The sequence below is a fragment of the Carcharhinus amblyrhynchos genome, chromosome 4 (genome assembly GCF_965287045.1).
Source record: "Carcharhinus amblyrhynchos chromosome 4, sCarAmb.v2.hapA, whole genome shotgun sequence".
NCBI classification, from domain to species: domain Eukaryota; kingdom Metazoa; phylum Chordata; class Chondrichthyes; order Carcharhiniformes; family Carcharhinidae; genus Carcharhinus; species Carcharhinus amblyrhynchos.
The window spans coordinates 21,601,739-21,627,522 of record NC_137327.1 but is presented as its reverse complement, the minus strand read 5'-3'; the positions used below and the strand labels follow the sequence as shown (position 1 = coordinate 21,627,522).

At 40.9% G+C, this 25,784-nt stretch overlaps 1 protein-coding gene across 5 annotated transcripts in view; it reads right to left on the bottom strand.

Annotated features, from left to right (window-relative positions):
* The window catches only part of LOC145341822 (uncharacterized), a 707,529-nt gene that overhangs the window by 217,127 nt on the left and 464,618 nt on the right, over positions 1–25,784 (bottom strand). For all 5 annotated transcript variants that reach the window (XM_080186786.1, XM_080186791.1, XM_080186787.1 and 2 more), the window contains 3 exons: positions 23,310–23,456; positions 16,643–16,810; positions 2,944–3,123 (listed from right to left, as the gene is read on the bottom strand). In XM_080186786.1, the coding sequence (XP_080042912.1) occupies positions 2,944–3,123; positions 16,643–16,810; positions 23,310–23,456 (495 nt within the window). The remainder of the gene's footprint in view (positions 1–2,943; positions 3,124–16,642; positions 16,811–23,309; positions 23,457–25,784) is intronic.

Sequence of the window (25,784 nt, the reverse complement as noted above, 5' to 3'; positions counted from 1 at the left end):
AACAGGGACAAAGTAGAAAGGGTTGAGAGCTTCAAGTTTTTAGGTGTCCAGATCACCAACAACCTATCCTGGTCCTCCCATGCCGACACTATAGTTAAGAAAGCTCACCAAGCCTCTACTTTCTCAACTTTTACAGATGCACCACAGAAAGTATTCTTTCTGGTTGTATCATAGCTTGGTATGGTTCCTGTTCTACAGGAATTGCCAACTATGTCATTAGTCATCTGGATATGAATATTTTATGAAGTAAGTCCATTGGCCAGAGAAATGCATCTCAAGACCGTCAAAAAATACAAAAGGTTGTGAATGTAGCGCAATCCATCACGCAAACCAGACTCCCATCCATTGACCCTGTCTACACTTCCCACTGTCTTGGCAAAGCAGCCAGCATAATTAAGGGCACCATGCACCCCAGACATTTGCTCTTCCACCTTCTTCCACTGGGAAAATAATACAAAAGTCTGAGGTCACATACCAACTGACTCAAGAACAGCTTCTTCTCTGCTGCCATCAGACTTTTGAATGGACCTACCTTGCATTAAGTTGATCTTTCTCTATGCCCTAGCTATGATTGTAACACTACATTCTGCACTGTCGTATTTGCTTCTCTATGAACGGTATGCTTTGTCTTTATAGCATGCAAGAAACAATATTAATACATGTGACAATAATAAACCAAATCAGATCAAATCAAATTGATTAATCTGACAGCAATGCTGCAAATAACTAAGGAAGGCATACTAGGACATTTAAAAAGAGGTTTTCATTCCCTTTGTTTCATTGGTTCTTTTACAGGTGGAGGAAAAAACCAGGGCAGTTGAAGGCAAGTTATGTGATCACATTTTCAGCAATACATCCAACCAGAATGATCCCCTAATATATATGTCAACCTGTGATCTGAATCCCAGGTTCACACCACTTCTCCCATTTCTGCTACTGAATATCCTCAACTCACTGCTAATAACTTCCCTTAAAAATCCATTGACATGAAAAAAGGCTGATCATTTGACCATTCTGTTACTGGTTTGTGTCTTGTTTGTTTCCTTCATTTTCTCACTGAGCTTTGATGTACTCACTGTTTAACTTTACACCTATGAATGTAGCCCAGATCCCAGATCTGCACTAAGAGACTTTTTTACTTCCACATAATGAGCTGGTTTTATCCCACCTTAGGAAACTTCCCACCTCATCACCCAGTGTCCTGTGTAATTTTACATATTACCAGCTGTGGTTTAGTGGTAGCACTCTTGTCCTGAGTCAGAAGTTGTACAATCAAGTTCTACTCCACTGACTTGAGCATAAACATAGGCTGACATTCCAGTACAGTAAAGATGCTATATTTTTGGGGTGTCAGCTCTCAGCTAGGATGTTAGATTAGCACCCTGTCTGCCCTCCCAGGTAGACATAAAAGATCCTATGGTACTATTCTGTATAAGTGAAAAGGATTTCTGATAAATATTTGTCCCCTAACAACATTACAAAAACAGATTGTTCAGTCAATTGTGACAATACTGTGCCTTTAAGAAATGTATTTTTATAATGTTTCTTTGCAGGATGTTTTTGCAGTCCCTAGCAATTTGTTGGAGCTGTGTTGTCTGTAACCTGTGTCCTTTATTGTTACTGAAGCAGTATAATTAGATACAATGTTTCTTTAATCTACACTAATGTAATGTTCTGTGGTTTTAGTGTTCTCTTGGGAATGCAGAATGGTGCTCAATTGGGATGATTGATCGGTCAGATTATATGACTGGGGCAGCTATGTTTTCACAAAGAATTCCAGCTCAGTTGGAAACCAGTCTAAACCAGTTGCGGTTTGGACTTGAGATAGAGAGCAGTCTCTTGTTTTACGCTCTCTGGAGTTAGAGATTTTGCTGTTTGACTGTTGCTGTTTTGGAAGCTGCAGAGAGAGAGAGACTTACTTCTCTATTTTACTGCCTTAAGGATGTATCCTTCTCTGAAAGCTATCTGTGGAGTTCTGTACACAGTTGAGAAAACTGGAAATCTAGCATCAAGTGAGCATACCTGCTTTAGTGCTAACTAATATTGATTTGATTTATTATTGTCACATATATGGCATACAGTGAAAAATATTGAACAAAAGCAAATTACTGCAGAAGCTGCAATCTGAAATCTCAGCAGGTCTGGCAGCATCTGTAAGGAGAGAAAAGAGCTGGTGTTGAATCCAGATGACCCTTTATCAAAGCTGATTTGACATAGCATCATCTGGACTTGAAACATCAACATTTTCTCTTTTTACAGATGCTGCCAGACCTGCTGAGATTTTCCAGCACTTTCTCTTTTGGTTTCAGTGAGAAGTATTGTTACTTGCGCGCTGTACAGAAAAAGCATATTGCTCATACTGTAACATACCAGTCATAGGGTATCATAGAGTAATTCTGAAGAAGGGTGTATGTCTATGGGGTTACTTTTGAATTGGAGCAACAGAGACAGACGGCTGTTAAGAATTAAGTCTTGTAATTGGTAAAAGTTATTCTAATTCTTTTTGTTATAGTCTAACTGTTTTTTAAATTAATTTTGTTTCATAAAAGCTTCCTAGTGGGTCACTTGAATTATACCTGGAATGAAACACCTTATGCTTACCAATACCAAAATGAAATGTAAAAACTTCATAAACACCTTGGAGTTTCTGGCCTGGGCCTTAATGTAGTTTGTGGAACTTCGCTGTGTGAAAATTGGCCACCATGTTTCCTCCATTACAACGGCGACAGCATTTCAAAGGTATTTCATTGGTTTTAAAGCACTTTGGAATATTCTGAGATCATGAGAGGGACTGCAATGCAATCTAACTAACCTGGCATGACTCCAGCCCTCCTTGCTCCCCTTCACCTTACCCTTTCCACTCCTCTTTCCCTCTTCTATATCTTCCAACATTTCCCTACCTCTCCCCTTTGAAACTCTCCATACTGCAATCCAAACACTTACTTCAATTTTCATGTTTTCTTTCACCTCATTCAGTTCTCCAGCCATCTGATGCATAGATTCCAGAGACTGTTTGAGTTGTTCTGTGAGCTTCTGAACTTCTTCTGACTTGTTTTGCAAATTGGCTTTCAAAGAGGCAGATTTAAAATCAGCTGCATTCAGTTGTTCCTCCAATTTCATCCTCTATAAAAAAAATTCAGTTTTAGTCACTTCAAACATGTCAAAATCACAATGGCTGCAAAATTAATTAAGATTGGAAAACAGGTGCAGAGATCACCATGCATTATTAACATGCAGTCTTTGCTTTAAATGCAGGCAGCGCACAAACTGCAATTATTTAAATGAACAGGTAGTTCAGTGTGCAGTCTGTGCTTGACTGTTGTTGTTGAGTATGCTGTTGAATGGCCATATGGCTGAGCAAGGGAGGCAAATTGTTAGAAGCTAATACATGTTTGGGAAACTTGCAATACTTAGAATTGACTTGCAGCTCTTAATTAAGAGCCATCTCTGTTGGATGCTCTTCCTCCTGTTTATCACTGGAAAGGGTTCTTCTCATTCAGTTGAGGTCACTAAGCTGACCTCTCCCAGAATGCCCTTTTGTTGGATGTTCTTCCTCCTGTTTAGCACTGGAGGGGGTGTTGCACTCCTTACATATGTAAATAAAAGAGCCTGTTTTAGGTTATGTTTGATATCATAGGAGCTAGGCTGTTCTGCTCAAAACTCCATAACTGATTACTTTGTGACCATCACCAAAAGGATACCAGGATTTGCTTCAGATGAAATTATAGTTAAAAGTAGGAATTAAAAAAAATTGAGAAAGAATAGAGCCAACGATTCGAGCCAGAATGACCCTTTGTCAAAGCTCTGATAAGTTCATCCAAGAGTCGAAATGTTGGCTCTATTCTCTCTCCACAGATGCTGTCAGGCTTGCTGAAATTTTCCAGCATTTTCTGTTTTTGTTTCAGATTCCAGCATCTGCAGTAATTTGCTTTTATTGTTAAAAAAAATGTTGCTGTGGCATCAGGAATATAGAAATGCTTGCCCACTTCCACAATATCTCAATTGCCCAGGCCCCATTGCCACTCCACCTCCCCACCCACCACTGAACCTCAAATATTAATTGGCTTAAATCATTAGAGGTGTGACAGAGACTAGCAATCTGCTCAATTGATATTAATGAGAGGCAAGGCACAATCCTGAGCAGGGCTTGGACTTTTGGCACTGATACATATCACTACTGCTTTTGCAACCAAATTGAAGTGCTGATGAATTTACACCTTACTGCTTCATGAACAACTCTGCACTTGTCATGCATTGGAAATGCAGTGGTTCTGTTCCAGTCAGAAGAGCCAATTAATTTATACAGTTTAAGTGCAACATGGAGACAGGTCTTTATTCATTTAAATTAATGATTGGCCACTTGGCTATCAGCAAGCTAATTAAAGAAGATGCTATGAAAAGTGATTTCAAACCACTTGCAATGTTGGGAGAAGCTGTTAAAAAAATAACATTTTACACTTGCTTGATCAATCAGACTCTTGGGATAAAATCTCCCAGAACTTGGTTCCCCAGGGAATTTGGGGTGGGGGGTGATGTGGAATGGTACACCAAAAGATGAATGGGGAGATCCTCCAGAAGTTCCCATGTAATGAATCAGACTTCAGAAGGTTCTGACTCTCTAGGCAGACTAATCCTAAGAATTAAAACTATTTCTAGCTCTTGACTAACCATATAAGTAACCCTCCATTTGATTATCCATCTATATCCCTCACCCCCTCAATTGCACCCAACTTCCAGACTACCTTCCTGTCCTCCTGATTACAGTCCAGCTACCCACCAACTCCCTTGATTAGCAACCCTACTCTCCAATACCCTTTCAACTGCTCCAACCAGCCCCTGGATATCCCCCAACCCCCTGACTGCCTCCACAACTGAATATCCCTCCTAACAACTCCCCCCACCCTTTCTAACCACCACCTCACCTTCACAATTGCTCCCCACCAGCAAATGACCTTCTCAACTGACCTCCTGACCAGCGCAAGTAAACAGGAGTGGAGTGGCAATCTGACTGTGCTTGCTACTCTTCAGGAGTTCTGGGTCAATAATACAAGTTGTTATTGGCAGAGTAAAACGTAATGTGTGGTAGAAGGCAGCATACTTTATTTTTCCTTGGCACTTGGTGTTTTTTTCCATTGCACTGTAATATTTTGTTCACTGTGCTCATTATTTTCTTTTCAATGTGCTCAAGGTCATTAATTTATTTGAACAATCCTGTACATTTGGTAATACTTTGCCAACTCTCAATAATGTGTTCCTAGTTGCAAAGTGTTCTAATATTAAAGTTTTACTCCCAACATGGTAATTTGGACACACTGCAAGACAACTGAGATCACCTCAGCAGAATTTCCAGCACCAACAGCTGACGTGTGGCTTGAGAACTTTGTGGGTGGAAAGGAGGATGTTGTTGAAGGAAAATCAGCTTTTTTATCAAGAAGGGAAGTAATCTGCTGCTACTGAGAAGTAAGGGTCACCAAGGTTTAACAAATGCACTTTTGAAGCCCTTTCTTCCAACTTGCCCCTGCCACAATAAAATGTTGAATAGAAAATTGCACCCCTTTAAGAGAAGGTGCTCCAGACAATTTTGTGTGGGCAAGATTTTCATGCATTCAAATTTGTATTGCACCTCAAATTGGGAAGCACAACTTGCCTTGGAAACTGGCACTGCCACCCTCTGACTCAGGCTGTACCACGCCAACCCATTCTTGCAAATGGAGCTTAAATTGTTTTTAAGTTAAATTTAGTGGCAGTCACATATACAGCTTTTCAGATGTGTCCAGAAAATAAAACAGAAAAGATTGTTTGCAACTTCTAATTCATTCATCGTCCTTTTATTATAACATTACTGTGATACCCCTCAAAGACAATAAATATTGATCAAATCTTATGGGCCTGCACCAAATACATTAATCAAATGCTGCTGAATTTTTTAATCACTTCAGACTTTTAATAACTGTATATTCAGAATGTTTAACATCTCCTCAGGAAATCAAATGCCCAGATGATGAATTATGATCCCATAAATTGGTAATAATTACTATAGTACAGTTGTAAATATGCATAAATCTATTAAGACAGAAAAAACTACATGGTTTGATGCAATATTATCTACTGACTTTGTAAATCATTAAATGTACAAAATTATTTTTAAATATTTGACCTGAAAAGTTCTAAGTTGGGGTTTATGCACTGTGTACATTAAAAATGATACAGGAATACATTACTCAGCACAGTGGCCTTGCTCTATGATTTCTGTTTTCCAAGACAATGCTATCCTTTTAGTCCTTAATTTCCGACCAAATGTTATTTGGGTAAATAGGAATTGCATCCAATTTTAGAAATGATGAATGAAAATGCTAAAAACTTGCTATGAGTTACAAGGCTAAAGTAACTGTCATACTTGTGAAAGGAAATCACAAGTGGTTTATGTAGTATAGGGGTCTGGCACACGGAGGGCTAATGTGGGATTGAGTATAGTACCGTCCACACAGTTATGTAAGACAGCATATGACCTGCTCCTGAGGTCAGTTGTAAATGTTGGACAGTGCCATGTGAGACAGCAACATGGAAACAACTCCTAGCTTGTGTTCTGTAGTATATGTTTGTAAATATTTTGAGTCAATAAAGACTATGGCCGGAATTTTACCATTCTACACACCACGGGATTTGGAACAGGAGAGGGGCGGACTATGACTTCGGAGGGATTTTCCAGTTTCGGGGCGAGCGAGGCCATAAAAATGCTAAATCCCCCATGGGGGGGGAGGGTGTGAGGGTAGGTGACCTTACAAGGTCTAAAGTTAAGGAGAGTGTACATGTAAGGGAAGAGGCCGAGGATGTCCCAATAATAGAGGGAGTAGGGGGCGTGAGTATAGTTGGTGGCGTTGCGGCAAATAGGGTCCAGGTGAAGGCTGGGATGAAAGCACTTTATCTGAATGCACGAAGCATTCGGAATAAAGTGGATGAGCTGATGGCGCAGATCGACACAAATGGATACGATCTGGTGGCCATTACAGAGACGTGGCTGCAGGGTGACAGGGACTGGGAGCTGAATGTACAGGGCTATCAAGTGTTTAGGAAGGATAGACAGGAGGGAAAAGGGGGGGGCGTAGCTCTGCTGATTAAGGATAGCATCACGGTGGTAGCAAGGGATGATATTGGAGCCAAGGAGCAGAGGGTGGAATTGTTGTGGGTGGAGATTAGGAACAGCAAAGGGAGGAAGACGCTGGTGGGTGTCGTCTATAGGCCCCCGAATAATGATCTGGAGATGGGGCGGGCTGTTAACGCGCAAATAAGTACGGCGTGCAGGAATGGGACGGCCGTAGTTATGGGGGATTTCAATCTGCATATTGATTGGTCGACCCATGTTGGACGTGGGGGGCTCGAGGAAGAGTTCTTGGAATGCTGCCGGGATAGTTTCCTCGAACAGTGTGTGTTGGAGCCGACGAGGGAGCGAGCTATCTTGGATCTGGTGCTATGTAATGAAGCGGGTAGAATTAGGGACCTTGTGGTGAAGGATCCTCTTGGGGAGAGTGATCATTGTATGGTGGAGTTTCTGGTGCAGATGGAGGAGGAGAAAGTGGGTTCCCGGACACGCGTCCTTTGTTTGAATAGAGGGAAATGCGGTAGGATGAGAGAAGAATTGGCGAATGTGGACTGGGAGAGCGCGTTGGAGGGAGGGTCTGTTGAGGAGCAGTGGAGGATCTTTAAGGAGATCTTTCTTGGTGCTCAACGGAAATTTATTCCGATGGTCAAAAAGGATAGTAAGAGGAGAGGTAATAAGCCGTGGATAACGAAGGAGGTGAAGGAAAGTGTTAAACTAAAAGCGGAGGAATTTAGAGTAGCTAAGAGTAGTGGGCGAGAAGAGGATTGGGAGAGGTTTAAATGTCAACAAAGATTGACAAAGAAGTTGATAAGGAAGGGTAGGAGAAACTATGAAGCTGGGCTAGCGCTTAATATAAAAAAAGATAGCAAGAGTTTTTATAAATATATAAAAAGGAAGAGGCTGGCTAGGGTGAATGTTGGTCCTTTAGAGGATGAGAAAGGGGACCTAGTGGTAGGGGATGGGGATATGGCTAAGGTATTGAATAACTTTTTTGTTTCTGTCTTCACGGAGGAGGACGTGAATAATTTGCCGGGTGTTAGCGATAGAAAGGTGGTAGGACTGGAGGGTCTTAATGACATTACTGTTACTAGAAAGGCGGTGCTCGACAGACTGGAGGGGCTGATTGTGGACAAGTCCCCAGGACCGGATGGAATGCATCCGAGGGTTCTGAAAGAAATGGCGGAGGTGATAGTGGATGCCTTGGTGGTTATTTTCCAAACGTCGCTGGATTCCGGGGAAGTGCCGGATGATTGGAAAACGGCTAATGTTACGCCGTTGTTTAAGAAGGGTGCCAGGCAAAAGGCGGGGAATTATAGGCCGGTTAGTTTAACATCTGTGGTAGGTAAAATGTTAGAATCTGTCATTAAGGAGGAAATTGCGAGGCATCTTGAAGGGAATTGCTTGATAGAGCAGACGCAGCACGGTTTCATTAAAGGGAAGTCGTGTCTGACAAATTTACTGGAGTTCTATGAGGATGTGTCTAGGGCAGTGGATAGAGGAGAGCCGGTGGATGTGGTCTTTCTAGATTTTCAGAAAGCGTTTGACAAAGTGCCTCACAAGAGGTTATTGCAGAAGGTCGAGGGACATGGAGTTGGGGGTAGGGTGTTAGCGTGGATAGAGGATTGGTTGTCAAATAGGAGGCAGAGAGTGGGGGTCAACGGGTGCTATTCGGATTGGCGGATGGTGACTAGTGGAGTGCCCCAGGGGTCGGTGCTGGGACCTCAGCTTTTTACCATTTATATAGATGATCTGGAGGAGGGAACCGAGTGTAGAGTGTCGAAATTTGCTGATGACACCAAGATTGGGGGAACGGCAAATTGTGCGGAGGGTGTGGAGAGTCTGCAGAAGGATCTAGATAGGCTGGGCGAATGGGCCAGGAAATGGCAAATGGAATTTAATGTTGGCAAGTGTGAGGTGGTCCACTTTGGTAGGAAAAATGGTAGGAAGGACTATTACTTACGAGGCGAAAAACTGCAGCAGGCGACGGTGCAGAGGGACCTCGGGGTCCTTGTGCATGAGTCGCAAAAACCCAGCTTGCAGGTGCAGCAGGTGGTCAGGAAGGCGAATGGGATGCTGGCCTTCATAGCGAAGGGGATTGAATATAAAAGTAGGGAGGTCTTGCTGCAGCTGTATAGGGCATTGGTGAGGCCGCAACTGGAGTACTGTGTGCATTTTTGGGCGCCGCACCTGCGCAAAGATATTTTGGCCTTGGAGGGAGTGCAGAGGAGGTTTACTAGGCTGATACTGGAGTTGAGGGGGTTGAGCTATGAGGAGAGGCTGAATAAACTGGGCTTGTACTCGTTAGAGTTTAGAAGAATGAGAGGAGATCTCATTGAGACGTATAAGATGATGAATGGGATGGATAGGATAGAGGTGGAAAGACTCTTCCCGCTCAAAAAAGACAATAGGACTAGGGGGCACAGCCTCAAGATAAAAGGGGGGCGGTTTAGAACGGAGTTGAGGAGGAACTTCTTCACTCAAAGGGTGGTGAATCTCTGGAATTCTCTGCCCGTTGAAGTGGTGGAGGCTGCCTCGCTAAATATTTTTAAGACGCGGGTTGATGGGTTTTTGATAGGAGAGGGGATTAAGGGTTATGGGGAGAGGGCGGGAAAGTGGAACTGAGCAGCGACAGATCAGCCATGATCTTGTTGAATGGTGGGGCAGGCTCGAGGGGCTGGATGGCCTACTCCTGCTCCTATTTCTTATGTTCTTATGTTCTTATAAAATCCTGCATTAGGGTTAACCTACATATGACAACAAAGACTTCTTCCAACTGACTGAACTGCAACCAACACTCTACAACATAGTGGCAGCTCCTGGAAAAAACCGAAAACCTTGCTAAAATGCAAAGACAAACAGAAATGTTGGGTGACTAAGGACAAATTCAAAAAAGCATACTGATCTGAAAAGAAGCTTCAGAAATACAGGCACAGAGGAAGAATTGCCTGGACAAAGCTTCAAAGAAAGGCTTGGATGCTGAAGGCAGGAAGTTAAATTTTTTTACTACAGCAGAAGACTCCATTGAATCTCTTTTGGACATCTAGCTTCAGAGTGCAAGGAGCTTTATCTTTTTAATTCCAGGCTGCATTTTAAGGGGAGAAAATAATTTGTGGTGCAGAGGCCAACCCACAGTCCAGCTAGTTAAACAACAAAGACAATCTAAGTCTGGGAAAGTAATGCCCAAACAGGCCAGCAGAGCAACCATGACAATGCTGTGAAGCAAAGTGCACCAACAGGGAAGGTCAATGTCTGTTGAGATGGAGATCATGAAATTGTAGTAAGAGTAGTAATGCCATAATACTGAAAATGTATGATAGTAATAACAATGTAAGACCATAGGATAAACTACAATCACTTAAAATGTATGGTTAAAGACTTGGAAAGAGGTACAATATGAGAGTCTGTCACATGCAGGGTTAATGTGGGACTGAGTATAGTATCGCCTACTAAGTGACTGATGTAAGAGCACCTACAGTAGTTGAGTTTTGGATAGAGGCATGTGTACCTGCAAGCATCAAGATTGCTCCTGGCTTGTGCCCTTTACTGTTGATGGAATTCTCCAGGCATACGTGCTGGCAGGATTTTCTGGTCCCATTGGTGGTACACCCCCTGCTATGGGTTTCCTGGCAGTTTGGGATGACTGCAATGGGAAATTCCATTGATAGCGGCAGGTCCTGAGGAACCTGCCACCAGCAAACAGTGTATCAACTCCCGCCACTGAGCAAAATGTTGAGGGGCCTTATAGCTAGAATTCTCTGGCCGTTCACGTCCTGCCACCACTGCCAGTGGGGACGGAGAATTTGGCACTCAGCCAAATGAGATGGATGGATGAGAGAATCCCGGTTGCGACCAAGTTCGGAGAAGCCAGCCCCATATTTCTGAAAATTGTTCCAAGAATCAAGAAAGACTAACAGTTAACCCACATATGACTATGAAGATTTTTTTGATCCCTAACTATAACCAACACCATAGAACAGTTTATAGCCATCTGAATTATGATACGTCTATTCATTCCCTTGTTTGCATCTATTAATATTTATATTTAAATGTTTTCCATTTAGTCTTTCAGGACACTTCTTTATTTCTATGATAATAAACAGTACTTAATCTTTATTGAGTATTATTTAAGCATAACAGCATTCAATATTAAAAACTTATTTTGGATGTTTCAGAAGAAGTTAAAGACCTATTTTAAAATGGGTGGCCATAATAGATGGTGTGTGCAACATTGCAATGGTTTCCACCATATGTGCAGTGATGTTTTGCTTGATTTATTGGAACAGATTAGTATATTCAACAATTCCAATCATATAACTGTACTTTTTGGGAAATAATAATAATCATGTCGGAGCAATATTTTGTTCCAAACAGAAACTATTTAAATATTACAACCTTCTTCTTTCCACAAGTCAACCACACTACTACATTGTATTTAGCTGCCATGGCTTTAAGTTTTCCCCCTAAACCATTCTGTCTTGATATGTTGTTTTCTTCCTTTAAGATACATCTTAAACCCACATCCTTGGCCAAGCTTTTGGTCACTTGCACAACAGCCTTTATGTGACTAGGTGTCATAATTTGTTTTATAATGCGCTTGTGAAGTGCCTTAGAGTTTTTTTACTATTTTAATAGCATTATATAAATACAAGTTGCTGTTGTTGTTATCTTTAGCTTCTCTTGTTAGTCATGGTTGGACAACCTTTCCTGTGGGGTTTTCATTCCACAAAGGAATGTATATTTGTTGCTATGTTGCTGGAGGTATTACATAAGAAGAGCATGTAGAAGTAGGATGCTTAATATATGAAAAATATTTATTTATTAGCTGAGTATAATAGAAGTCTCACAATATGAGAAGCACCTAATGCATGCTGAAATCTGAATGCTTAATCATAAATGTATGAAAAACAGTACGTTTTCAAGGAAAAATCATACTGCGTGTTATGAAGACCAGGAGGGATTGTCAAAAGATCTTGGGTCTTGGGTGTTGTAGTACATGAGCCCCTCTACTGGGTGAGTGGAGACTCGCCTAATAGGGAAGGAGCAGTGGCAGGGGGCAGGGAGTGGGGTGGGGTGGGGTTTAAAACCAGCTGGTTTCACTCAGGCTGGCAGTCAAATGACTTTGGGGCTTACTTGTGTACTACAGCCGTCGCGTGATACTCTGAGCATGTTGTAAATAAAGGGCGATGGTGATGGAAGGGCAGCTTTGGCAGTATTATTACACTGTGCACTAAACTGGTTATATTCTTCTAGACCTAAATCCAATCTTCTACATTTACAGAATAATGACTTGTTATACTTTATAAGCCTGTCCCCATACGCTTAACAATTCTAATTTAGGGATTGTAGAAATTAGGATTTTTTTAGATGACAAATGATTAATCCTCATCAAATCCAAAAAGTGCACGTAAAACATTCTAATTTCTGTCACTTCAATCCATCAATGAAATTTATAGAACAAACTGGGTAGCAACCTATATTAGCAGCTTCATTTTAAGAACATATATATTTTTGTTAACGCATTAGTGCAAAAACATTTACATCAAAGAAGATATAAAGTAATTTGTCCACGAAACCTGCCAATCCGATTAATTAAAATTAGTGAATACTGCTTGTCATTCAATTAACCCTTTAAAGCTTTTAAGATTACTCCTAATTGGAACTCAGTAGATTTACATGTAAAATATTTCTCTTGAAAATGAAAGAGCCAAATGGAGATGTAATAGAGGTCTTTGAAGTTATGAACCGTTTTGAAAGAGAGGATACAGAGTGAATGTTTCCTGTTGTCCATTAAAACATAACTAGAATCTATCAATGTAAGTTAATCACCAAGAAATGCAACTCGGAATCCGAAGAAACTTCTTTATCCAAAGAATAGTAAGAATGAATGTTCATTCCCTATAAGTGTAAATGATAGTTGCATTTAAGAGGAATTTAGGCAAGCATCTGAAGGAGAAGAGAACAGATAGTTATGATGGTAGATTTAGATGAAGAATGATGAAAAAAGGCATGAGTGGAGCATAAACACTACACAAACTGTCTGGGATGAATGTCTTGTTTCTGTGCCACATAATTCTCACAGTTACATCCCACCTAACATTTTATTGTCAACAAACTTAAAATGTATTACTCTCGGTTTCTTTGCCTAAGTCATTAATATGGGTAAATAGCTGAGGCACCAGCACTGATCCTTACCTATAGCCAATCAACTTGGAATGCCCTAATTATCTCTACTCTCCCCTTCCTGTACTTAACCACACCCACATCTTACATCTAAATTCATGAGCCCTCATATTGTGTATAAACTTTTTGTGTGCATCTTACCAAATGCCTTTTGGAAATCCATTACATCTACTGGTTCCCTTATTTTACTCACTGCACCTTCAAAATAACTCCAATAAACTTGTCAGATATGAGTTCCCTTTTGGGAACAGTGTTGCCTGTATCTGGTCTTACTATAATTTTCTAAGTGCATTGTTAAGACTTTCTTAATAACTGATTCCAGACTAACTAGTTTATCGCCCCCAGTTTTCCTTCTCTCGCCTTTCTTGAAAAGTAGTGTTACTTTTGCTAACTTCCAATTTGCTGGGAGCATTCTGCAATCAATGACATTTGAAAATTTATAACCAGCGCATCCACTACCTCTGCATGTCTTTGGAACCGGCGGATGTAGGCTATTAGGTCCCAGGGATATGACAGCTTTTTCTCTCCTAGTTTTCTCCGCCTTGGACTCATCATTCTCATTAGCTCCTTTGTTACCCTCTGTTTCTGTTATGTAATTCAACGTTTCCGCCACTTATTTATTTTCTATGATACTTCTCCTATCTCTGCCTTCAAGGGATAAACATGTACTTTAGCTACTTTCCTTTTTTTTTAAATATTTTTGTAAAAGCTCTGACAATCAGCTTTTAAATTGCGAGCTAGTTTTCAGCTATACTCTTATTTTTTTCCTTTGAATCAACTGATGGGATTGCCATTTGCTGATGTCTAATACACTGCTAATCTTCAAGCTCACTACCATGCACTGGAACATGAGAAGACTTTTTAAAATCTTAACTCTTAATTTCCCTAGTAAACCATGGATGGATCTTTCTCATTAATTCTTCTGTTTTATGAACATTTTGAATTGCTTCTATGTTTCCCATTGTTTATTTACTGCAATACCTTTTAGTCCATTTATCTAATCAACCTAAGCTAGGGCTCTCCTCATCCTCATATAACTGGCTTTGTTTGAATTTAAGGCTGGGATTTTCTGCCATTGCTTGTGGTGGGTTTTCAGGCAGCCAAGTTGGCTCACTAGGAAATCCCTGGGGAACCTGTCTATCAATGGCGACCTGCCTCCATCGATGGAAAACCTACCGGGGCGGCCAGGAAATCAAGGCCTAAGATTCTTCTCCAGGAGTGTAATATGTTGCTTTCAACCTTAATATGATATTTAATTGTATTATGATCACCTTTTCCCAGAGGATCTTTCACTTTGACATTACTAATTAAACTTGCTTCGTTACACAATACTCTGGGTAAAATTCATAAGATGGCGAGCAGTTGGCATTCATCAACCTGAGAGTCAGTGTGTAATGTGCTCCCACTAACTGTCAGAAGCCAACAGGCTGGCACAGCCAGGGTGCCAATACCTGGGGCACTCCCCTCCCCCGCAGCTACACTCTCTGAGAGGCCCTGATTGCCCCCACTTCACTCCAGCTGGTTCCCCGAAAGTAGGGAGCTACTGTAATCCCTGCTGGAGTGAACCATTCTGGTGACGGATGGGGGAGATGTCTGTGGGCTTGGGTCCACTAATCGCATTCAAATGAGATTAAAATAACCATATTAATGGCCTTTGTGCCTCCCTGCTAATTTCTGGCACAGAGCAGATGCCGCTGGAAATCTGGCGCTGGGAGATGTGAACATGCATGCGAACCCCACAAATTGACCAATGTGACAGTCTCCTAGCCCGCTGCACTGAGTGCAGCAGGATGTGAGAATCATGGCTAACAACTGTCAGAGGACCTATATGTTATTCTCATCAGCATTTTCTGACCCTTGTTATCTCTAATCTCTGTTTTCACTTCTTTATCTTCTGAGCCAAGATCCTTTCCGACTATTGTCATGTCATTCTTTACCATCACGACTATATCTACATTTTTCCCATTCTGCCTGTGTTTTAGAAATATTGTATACTCTTGAATATTTATTCCCCTCCCAGTTCACCTTGCAAGAGATTATTAAACAGTCAAATTGACCATCTCATTTTAATTCTGTAGATTGCTATTTGCCTGTAGTCTTATGTTGACATCTTTTCTGAAGTTAAAAAAAATTCTAGATGCAGAAAACATCATCAGTTTCCACACTTCCTTCACCATCACCCCACTGGGAATTTAACATTATTATTCTGCTTCTGTAGCTGTATTCTACAAAAAGTGACATCAAACACTTCAGAGTACAGAATTCAGACAGAATTTTATTACCCAAGCACCTGGTGGCTCCATGGAATGGACTACTGAGCAAGTTTCAGCAGAACAGGAAATTGATTTTGAAAAACAAAGAAACAGTACACAAGTCAATCTAAAATACAAGTGTTTTGGCTCAGACATAACAATTGAAAGCAAAGTGTTCACGGTCTGTTATAGCAGCATTCTCTCAATAGAGAAGAAAGTTCAGCTACTTCACATTTTGCTACCTTAAGCCACAACACAAACCTGAATAATTTCCCATCCATCTATTTATTTTAGAATGAAGGTCCAGTATATACTCTAATAACATTACCATTTCTAGAACTAACAGGCTGCAATGCTTTCAACTGCACACAGTAATCATAATTTACCAATTTTATAATATCACGTTAGGTCAGCAGAGAGTATATGTGAAAGATACATGTGCTTTGACCAAACCTGTAAAATACTTGTATAAAACTATTACTTTACGAATGTAGTTATATGTTTTATGATGCTTTGCCGTGTTTTGAACTGAATAACTTAGTTACTGTTGATGCAATTCTCCCATCAAAATATTAAATGTGATGCTTGCAATTCTTTTTGCAGTCTTGCACTGATAAACAGTTTTTCATCCCAGAATACTGCATTCAGGAAAAAAGTCAGTGTTCCAGCTAATCCTGAATTATTAAATATATACTTGTACCATTGTTAATGATGTTTTAAATACATTGTTATTCATCATGGAATCCTATAGTGCAGAAGGAGGTCATTCAGCCTATCGAGTCTGCACCAACCACAATCCCACCCAGGCTGTATCTCCATGACCCCATACATTCACCATTGTTTGTCCCTGTGACACTAAGGGGCAATTTAGGATGACCAATCCACCTACCCGCATGTCTTTGGACTGTGGGAGGAAACCCACGCAGACATGGGGAGAATGTGCAAACTCCACACAGACACTGACCCAAGCCGGGAATTGAACCCAGGACCCTCAAGCTGTAAGACAGCAGTGCTAACCACTGTGCCACCTATGCTGCTCTTAAAATTGATGTCAGCAGTGGGATTGTACAGTAATGTCTTATATTACACTATTACAGAAAAGTGGAGTTACCTTTGTCTGGAGCTCTAAGACTTCACTTTGTAGGGCCTGATTCTCAAGCTCCAGTTGGTAGATTGTCTCCTGCTTGTGTTCAGAAATCTTTTCAGCTGACTCCTGAGCAATGTGAAGAGATGAAAGTTTTGTATTCAGCTGTCTTATTGTATCTTGGCATTGATCCACCTACAGCAGGGATAAGATGCCATGTTATGCCAAACAATAAGTGAAGGTTGAAAAGAAACCTGAAATATTTGACAATGTTAAAAAGGTATATTTCACATTCTAACAATCGTTAAGAATATTTCTTGTACGATTCTGTTACCGATTAGGAAAATAATACATCTGTTACTATATTTTATTTCTTAAATCAGCTAATTGATGCAGTTCTAATGAGACAACATGAGGGTTTTTGCTATGATATCATGGATTGGTGGAGATCCTTAGTCCACATTTATAATTCATTATCTTATAATCAGCGCCCAAGATTTTGGTACAGTCTAGTTAGGAACCACATAACCTTTTGGTTAAAATATACAAAGTTTGTGATGAAGGACACTTGCTAAAAGAATAAGGCCATAAGATTCCATGAGTCCTGAACAAGTGAAAAGAAACTCTACAAGGTCAGAAATATAGGAAAAGATTATAGTATTTATCTCAAATTCTAATATTCAGGCTTAATATCAAGTGCATGTGAATTAACAGGCAACCTGTGGTTGAACGCACCACACTGCGCCGTAGGTGGCAAGTCAGGCCAAGACAAATTCTATGGTCATGTCAACAATCCAACCAGACATCAGTGAACAATGTGAGTCAACCAATCTCATGGAAATTCTGGGTGGAATTTTACGACCTCGCTCAGCAAGACTGGAAATTCCTGCCCGAGGTCAACAGAGATTACCGTTGTCGGACCCTCGCCCACTCCGATTCTGTGGCGGGCAAGGTGGTAGAGTTTCGGTGTCTGTCTCTCTGGCGTTCTCTCAGGTTTGAAGACCTTGCCTTGGAATTCACTCTAATTCAGACCACCTCAGTAACAGCCCAACTCTCACAGCATTTCAATTTCATTTCTGGAGACTCCATTCCCTGGATTCCTGAGATTGTCTTCCAGCACTAACTCATAAGTACAACTTAAACTCTTCAGCCACACTGAGCAGAACACTACTACTCTGAAGGGCTACCTTTGGCCTAATGGTCTCCGACATTGAATCACCAACCACCTGATTCCTCCTTCGACTGCCAGGGCTTCTCCTGAGCCCTCTCAGATTGGCTCGGGAGAAACCTGGCAATCAGCAAGGCTTTTCTTGAGTACTGTGTCACCTTTCTGCTTACAGCCTCTTTCTCTGCTACTCTTACTTAATTGGGACCTCTCTCTGTTCCCACTTCCTTTTAGGGCCTCTCTTTCTATTGCCTCCCTTTGGTTCCTCCCTGCCACTGGGAAGTGTGCAGATAAATTATTTTCTTTATTTGTGGGACATGGGTGTCGCTGGCTGGCATTTATTACCTATCCCGAATTGCCATTGTTCAGAGGGCGGTTGAGAGTCAACCACATTGCTGTGGCTGTGGAGTCACATGTAGGCCAGACCGGATAAGGATGGCAGATTTCCTTCCTTAAAGGACATTAATGAACCAGATGGGTTTTTCCAACAATTAACAATGGTTTCATGGACATCAGTAGATTTTTAATTCCAGGTTTTTTCTTCTGGAATTCAAATTCCACCATCTGCTGTGGCAGGATTTGGACCCAAGTCCTCAGAACACGAGCTGAGTTTTTGGATTAATAGTCTAGCGATAATACCACTAGGCCTCCCCCTCATATTTCATGCTTTATGCAGAAAAGAAGGAAGCAGATTCAGAAGTTTAAAAAAAGTCATAAACACAATGTTAAAATACAGTTAGTTTGAGTCATTTTGCTGTGAATCACAGAATCTCTACAGTACAGAATGAGGCCATTCGGTCCATCGAGTCTGCACTGACCACAATCCCACCCTGACCCTACTCCTGTAACCTCACACATTTACCCTGCTAATTCCTTTGACACTAGGATCAATTTTAGCATGGCCAATCAATCTAACCCACTCATCTTTGGACTGTGGGAGGAAACCCACACAGAGACGGGGTGGAAGTGCAAACTCCACACAGACAATGACCAAGGCCGGAATCAAACCTGGATCCCTGGCACTGTGAGGCACTAGCGCTAACCACTGTGCTACCATGCTGCAGGACAACATAGTAGTTATTTGATCTGCAGTTTTCTTACTAGAACTTGGAAGAATTACAGTGATAAACACTCAGGGCAATGATTACTTTGATGGACTAAGATCTCACACTGTACATTTTTTAAAATAAACTATATAGAGATATGTTCGTAGCTTATTTCTAAAAATGTCAAACTGGACAAAAGCCTAAATTAGTTGAATCTATGGGTGCTATTTTACGATTTTGATTCTAAGTGCTGGGTGTACTTGAAACTGGGAGTGTTTCAGATCTGACTTTTAGACTCCATATGCACGCTGCTTGAAAAAATATCAGCAATTCTGAATTGTACTGTAGAAGCTTGTGGGTGGGGTTTAACATACCCAAAATCCTGCAGATCTGATCGGCACCTCGAACTGCGCATGCGTAGAAAGGAAAATGATTGATAGAATGTGGCTCCTTTGCCACATCCCTCCTGGGTTGACTAATGTCTGCCCCTGGTCCCCACAGACATTGGCCCACCCACTCAACATGACTGACCCCGCCCCCATATCCCCCCAACTCCTCCGCCACCCAGACCGATCGTGTGCCTCTCCCCCTTTACCCATGACAAATCTCAGGCAGATGGCAGCCCACTGCCATCTCTTCACCACCCCACTGATCTCAGGTAGAGCGTCAATGGACCCCCCTTATGCCCCATTGATCACAAGTAGAATGGCAGCAGACCCCCCTCCCCCCACCGATCCCAGACAGAGTGGCAGCAGATCCCCACATTGCCACCTCCCCCCCACTGATCTCAGGCAGTGGCAGCAGACCACTACCTCCCCCCCACCCCCCACCCCCCACCGATCTCAGGCAGCATGGCAGCGGACACCCCATCCCCCTCACCAATCCCAAGCAGAGAGCCATCGGATGCTAGACACCTACCTTCTCATTAACTAGAGCACCCGAATTCGACTTTTGTGGAGCGTGTCTGTTTCATGCCGATTCTGGATGGGTGAATGCATTGGTAAAGGGGGAAGTGCCAGTAAGATTGGCTGTGCAGCCCATTAAGTCAATTTAAATGGCCATTGCATGTATTTCAGGTGGTCCTGATCGTGGCCATTTCTAGGCCTTGGTAAAGGGGGAACCGGCGCCAAGGCAAGCACTGATTGCGCTATTTGCCTCATGCCTGACTTTACCAAGTTTTAGCGCCCAAAATTGGAACAACACGATGATAAAATCAGGTCCCATATATCTCAGGCTCTTGAATAAAATACACAAAAATCAAACATCATTATACCAGAAGAGCCACTAATGAGGGCTACTTAGACCAACTTCAAAGAAAGCTATATAAAGACATCTGCATTTAATATCCAGGGTAGTTACCACAAGTCTACTTGGCTGCTATGACAAAGCGAGCCTTTATCATTCAGAATAAAGATTGATATAGCACTGGTTTACAGATTGCCAACATCCATGCAGAAATCTCCATCATTGGACTTTAATTCTGAACCTGCATTGTAAACTCCCTTCGCATTTTTGAGTGTGTACAAATAAACTAACCCTTTGAGTTCATACTATCTTGAGCTTGCTGTGGGTTTAATTGACCACTGGATCACCCCAAAACCGAGGGTTGGAAAATTTGCTACTGCTTATAAAGGGGGAAGCAAATCAAAAACACTTTTCTGTTTACAGACATATGGTGTGGGGAGAAATTTGTGCTGTTTAAATTAATCCCCCTCCTGTCTATTACAATATCATTAACAATTTATCCAAAGGATCCAAATGAGATTTAAAATTTAGATTTACTTCATAAATGTGCATTCCGAAAATATTCAGTTATTTAATTTATATTTGTAAACAATGCATTAAACCCTGTAACCATTTTGAATAAAATTTACCTCTTGACTCCTAGCATTTTTGTATTGATAAGGATAGTTTAGGGTGAAATTTATGGTGGACCTCCACTCAGAAATATATGTACTGATTACTGAGGGTCACTTATTCCAGGACATTGTGGGAGGCTAGAGAGGAAATTGTGGGTCACTAGCAGAGATATATGAATCAGCGATAGTCACAAGTGAGGTTCCTGAAGATTGGAGGGTGGCAAATGCTGTACCTTTGTTTAAAAAGGGCTACAGGAAAAAGTCTGGGAGCTACAGCCCAGTGAGCCTCACATCTGTAGTGGTAAGTTGTTGGAAGGTATTTTGAGAGACAGAATCTACAGGCATTTAGAGATGCAAGGACTGATTAGGGACAATCAATGTGGATTTGTGAGTGGAAAATCATGTCTCACAAATTTGATTGAGTTTTTTGAAGGGGTACCAAGAAGGTAGATGAGGGCAGTGCAGTTGATGTTGTCTACATGGACTTTAGCAAGGCATTTGAAAAAGTACCACATGGTAGGTTGTTGCATAAGGTTAAATCTCACGGAATCCAGGGTGAGGTAGCTAAATGGATACAAAACTGGCTTGATAACAGAAGCTAAAGGAGGTTGTGGAGGGTTGTTTTTCAAACTGGAGGCCTGTGACCAATGGTGTACCCTAGGAATTGGTGCTGGGTCCACTGTTATTTGTCATTTATATTAATAATTTGGATGAGACTATAGGAGACATGATTAGTAAGTTTGCAGATGACACCAAGATTGGTGGCATAGTGGACAGTAAAGAAGGTTATGTGTGCAGTTCTGCACACATGTGCGCAGTTCGGGTCACCTCACTACAGGAAGGATGTGGAAGCTATTGAGAGGGTGCAGAAGAGATTTACAAGGATGTTGCCTGGATTGTGAGGCATGCCTTATGAAGATAGGTTGAGGGAGCTAGGTCTCTTCTCCCTGAAGAGACAAAGGTTGAAAGGCGACTTGATAGAGGTTTATAAAATGTGGAGAGGAATAGATAGGGTGGATTCTCAGAGGCTATTTCCCAGGGCTGAAATGGTTGCCATGAGAGGACACAGGTTTAAGGTGCTGGGAAGCAAGTACAGAGGAGATGTTAGGGGTAAGTTTTTCACTCAGAGGGTGGTGAGTGAGTGGAATCGGCTGCCGTCGGTGGTAGAGGCAAACTCGCTGGGGTCTTTTAAAAGGCTTCTAGATGAGTATATGGGATCTAATGGCATTGGGAGTTACAGATAGTTCTATGGCTTGGTAGGTATAGATGTGATCGGCGCAACTTATGGGCCGAAGGGCCTGTTTGTGCTGCAGCGTTCTATGTTCTATGTTATCACAGATTGCAACGGGATCTTGATCAATTGGGCCAATGGTCTAAAGAATGGCAGATGGAGTTTAATTTAAATAAATATGATGTGATGCGTTTTGGTAGATTGAACCAGGGCAGGACTTACTCAGTTAATTACTCAGTTAGGGCATTGGAGAGAGTTACAGAACAAAGAGATCTAGGGATACAGGTTCATAGGTCCTTGAAAGTCTAGTCACAGGTGGACAGAGTGGTGAAGAAGGCATTCAGCATGCTTGGTTTCATTGGTCAGAACATTGAATACAGGAGTTGGGGCATCTTGTCGAAGTTGTACAAGACATTGGTAAGGCCACACTTGGAATATTGTGTAAAGTTCTGGTCACCCTATTATAGAGAGGGTATTATTAAACTAGAATGAATGCAAAAGAGATTTACTAGGATGCCACTGGGACTTAATGGTTTGAGTTATAAGGAGAGGCTGGATAGACTGGGACTTTTTTCTCTGGAGCGTAGGAGGCTAAGGGGTAATCTTATAGAGGTCTATAAAATAATGAGGGGCATAGATCAGTTGGATACTCAATATCTTTTCCCAAAGCTAGGAGAGTCTAAAACTAGACGGCATAGGTTTAAACTGAGAGGGGAGGGATACAGAAGGATCCAGAGGGGCAATTTTTTCACACAGAGGGTGGTGAGTATCTGGAATAAGCTGCCAGAGGTAGTAGTAGACGGGTCCAATTTTGTCTTTTAAAAAACATTTAGACAGTTACATGGGTAAGATGGGTACAGAGGGATATGGGCCAAATGTGGACAACTGGGATTAGCTTAGGGGTTTAAAATGCATGGACAAGTTGGGCCGAAGGGCCTGTTTCCATGTTGTAAACCTCTATGACTCTACTTCCACACAAATATGGATAGGAATATTCAGATGAAGCAGTTTTATGATAGTTTGACACCATGAGTAGCAATTCACATGACAAACCCAAACTTGTCAGAATTGTTATCCCTTGTTTCCACTCATGTGTTTTCTCATTTCCTGTATTTTAAGTTACATATTCAAATACTGATATTTCAAGTGGAAGTACAGTGAAATTAGCAGTTGGTTGACCTGCTATTCAGATTTATCAAACAATGAATTTCAGTTCCTCGGTTTTTAAAGAATCACAGCACTGAATAGCCTCTGTCCCATTTATCAGAAGTATTACTGCAATTTGAGAGAATTTGTGATTATTTCCCTCCTTGTACACATGAAGCATAGGCATGTTAAGTGAAGAGCGTAAGCTGAAAACAAAATTAAATACAGTTTAGAATGTAATAGTGACCTCCACTGTGGCGTCATGGTGACGTGTTCTGTACTCTTGCAGCTGTCTCTCTAAGCTGTGGATTGCCTGGTCACTGGCCACTCTGTTTGACTCTGTTGACTTAAGCTGCTGCCTTAGATGTTCAATCTGCATCTCATATTGAAAAATCTGTTGTGATAGGGGAAAAATAGAAACTTTATTACAGAGACACTTTTTCACTAACTGAAAATACATCTTTAATAATTAGGACACAGTATCCTTAATATATTCAGATACCAATGAAGTATAGCATCAATATTGGACCTAAAATGTATGTGGTTCTTTGCAGTTTTGGGAAAGGAAATAATGATAATTCTGCTGCTTTTTAAACAAGGTAATTCTACATTCAACAGGAAGAAATACTGTATATGGTCTATGAACATTTTTTCAGATCCAGAATGCATAAACTACTAAAGAGAAAAATGACGGAATTTAATAAACATTCTGACAAAAAGCTAACTTAATCTTCGGTTCAAATGGTTAGGTTAGTGACAGTTTCACGTTTCGGTCAAAAATATATTTTCAGCACAACATACTGTCAATAATCATTTTTATTATCCTAGAATATCTGAAATCCAATAGGTTATGTTATAAATCTCCAGTCTGCTCCTGCTGGTTTTATTGACAAATCCTTAATTTATATTGGCTTAATCCAAAAACTGTAGAACTATTTTGCTTTGCAATATACCACAAGAATATCTATTTACACTCTTGAACATAAAAAGTCTTAAGATGCTTCACAAAGGCACTTGATAAACAGTTACCTAGCTATGGAGCCCTTTCCAATGGTAGTGAAAAGGGCACAAGGTATGAATGGCACAGAGATGGAACATGAATCTGCTAGGTCATTTGAAAATGGTGGTAAATTTAAGCAGAATGCAATTCCTCTGTTCTAAAGATCTTAATCTGTACTGAGAGAGTTAGGAATTTATGAGGACACATAAAGACTCTTCAAGGGGAATAAGATCTGTTTAAATGTCATAATCTAAAGTTATTTAATTCCCAGCCCTATAAAAACACAGGAGTGCACTGATTGACAGCCTATCTGGTATAGCTTAGGAAAAAAACCTATCATCATCTATTCTTGCAATATCAATAGCTTTAACTGTTGACATTTACCAAGAGCTGTTATGACAACTGAGACTATTATGGATGCTTAGCTGAGTTTCCAAAAATCCAAAATAATCTACCTGAGCAATGGGGGCTGGGTTCACATTATGATTGATAGTTTTAAGAAGTGATTAAAGGATAACCAGGATTTGATGTGGTTACCGAACACGTTTGTTTGTTTTGTAATAGATTGACCATAAAGCATTTTAAAATCTTTTACTGAGTTTCATGAATAGGTTTTCCTCTATGTCAAGGGTGTATGAGTGAAATTCAATTAGAAAATTAGAAGTTTTTTCATCTTCACATGGCTCTTGAGGTTTGCCCATAGTAGATATTGGGGGAATGGTTATGGAGGTGGTATGGAGATCAAGAGGTGGCATGGAAGAATGAGGTGGTACACAACAGGTTTGGGGGTATGAGGATAGAGGGGCATAAGGGTGTGAGCTGGAATTGATGGGATGTGTATGATTGGGGATGAGGGCTTAAGAATCAAAGAGCAGAGGCAGGCCTTCTATCCACCCCTCATGAACTTCGCCTGTCCTGTAACCAACTCTGAACTGCCTTGGAGGTAGCAAGTCCGACTTGATCATGCCTCTGCTTCCCCAGAGGGGTACATGTATGGCCAGAGATTTTAAAAAAATATTTATGGGATAGATGCGAAGCTGGAGAAGAATGCAATGACAATATAGACTAAACTTGAGAAGATTTTTTTAAAATGAAGGTGAGAATTTTAAGTGTGGGGACAAGGAATCGGTATAGATTAGTAATGATCTGTTGAATCATGACAAAGTGAAGCAGATTTTCTAAAAGTTGCAAAGAATCAAGATCAGCAAAGATCATCTCAGTAAGAGAATGAAAATACTTTGGGTAGATTTTAACTTTGTGTGATCATATGAAACAGGTGATAATGCATCAGCAGTCTGTTTAACACAACTGCACAATTTAAAAATCTACCCCAGTAAAAGAACAAAATATGTGAAAATAATGTAGTATGGTAATAAAAAGACATGAAAAGACAGACAAAAAAATACTATTACAAGAGATTTCCTATCTTTGGGCATCAATTAGATAAAATATATGGCAGACATCTTCAGCAGACTATTCATTCTAACACAGGTATTTTCTTAAATGATGTGGGAAATTATTCAGACATTTCACTACCCCTTTGGACTCACGTTTATGCTATATAAATGATGTTTTCTTCAAAACTCAATTATATTTTACGAATTATTGGAATTCCAATAACTAGAAGCTTCTTCAAAAGTAAAGACTGCAGGCTATCATCTGGCCCTTGGGGAAGCAAAAAACTTAAGAAGCTGCAACTTCCCAAGGAAGAGCTTATGCACC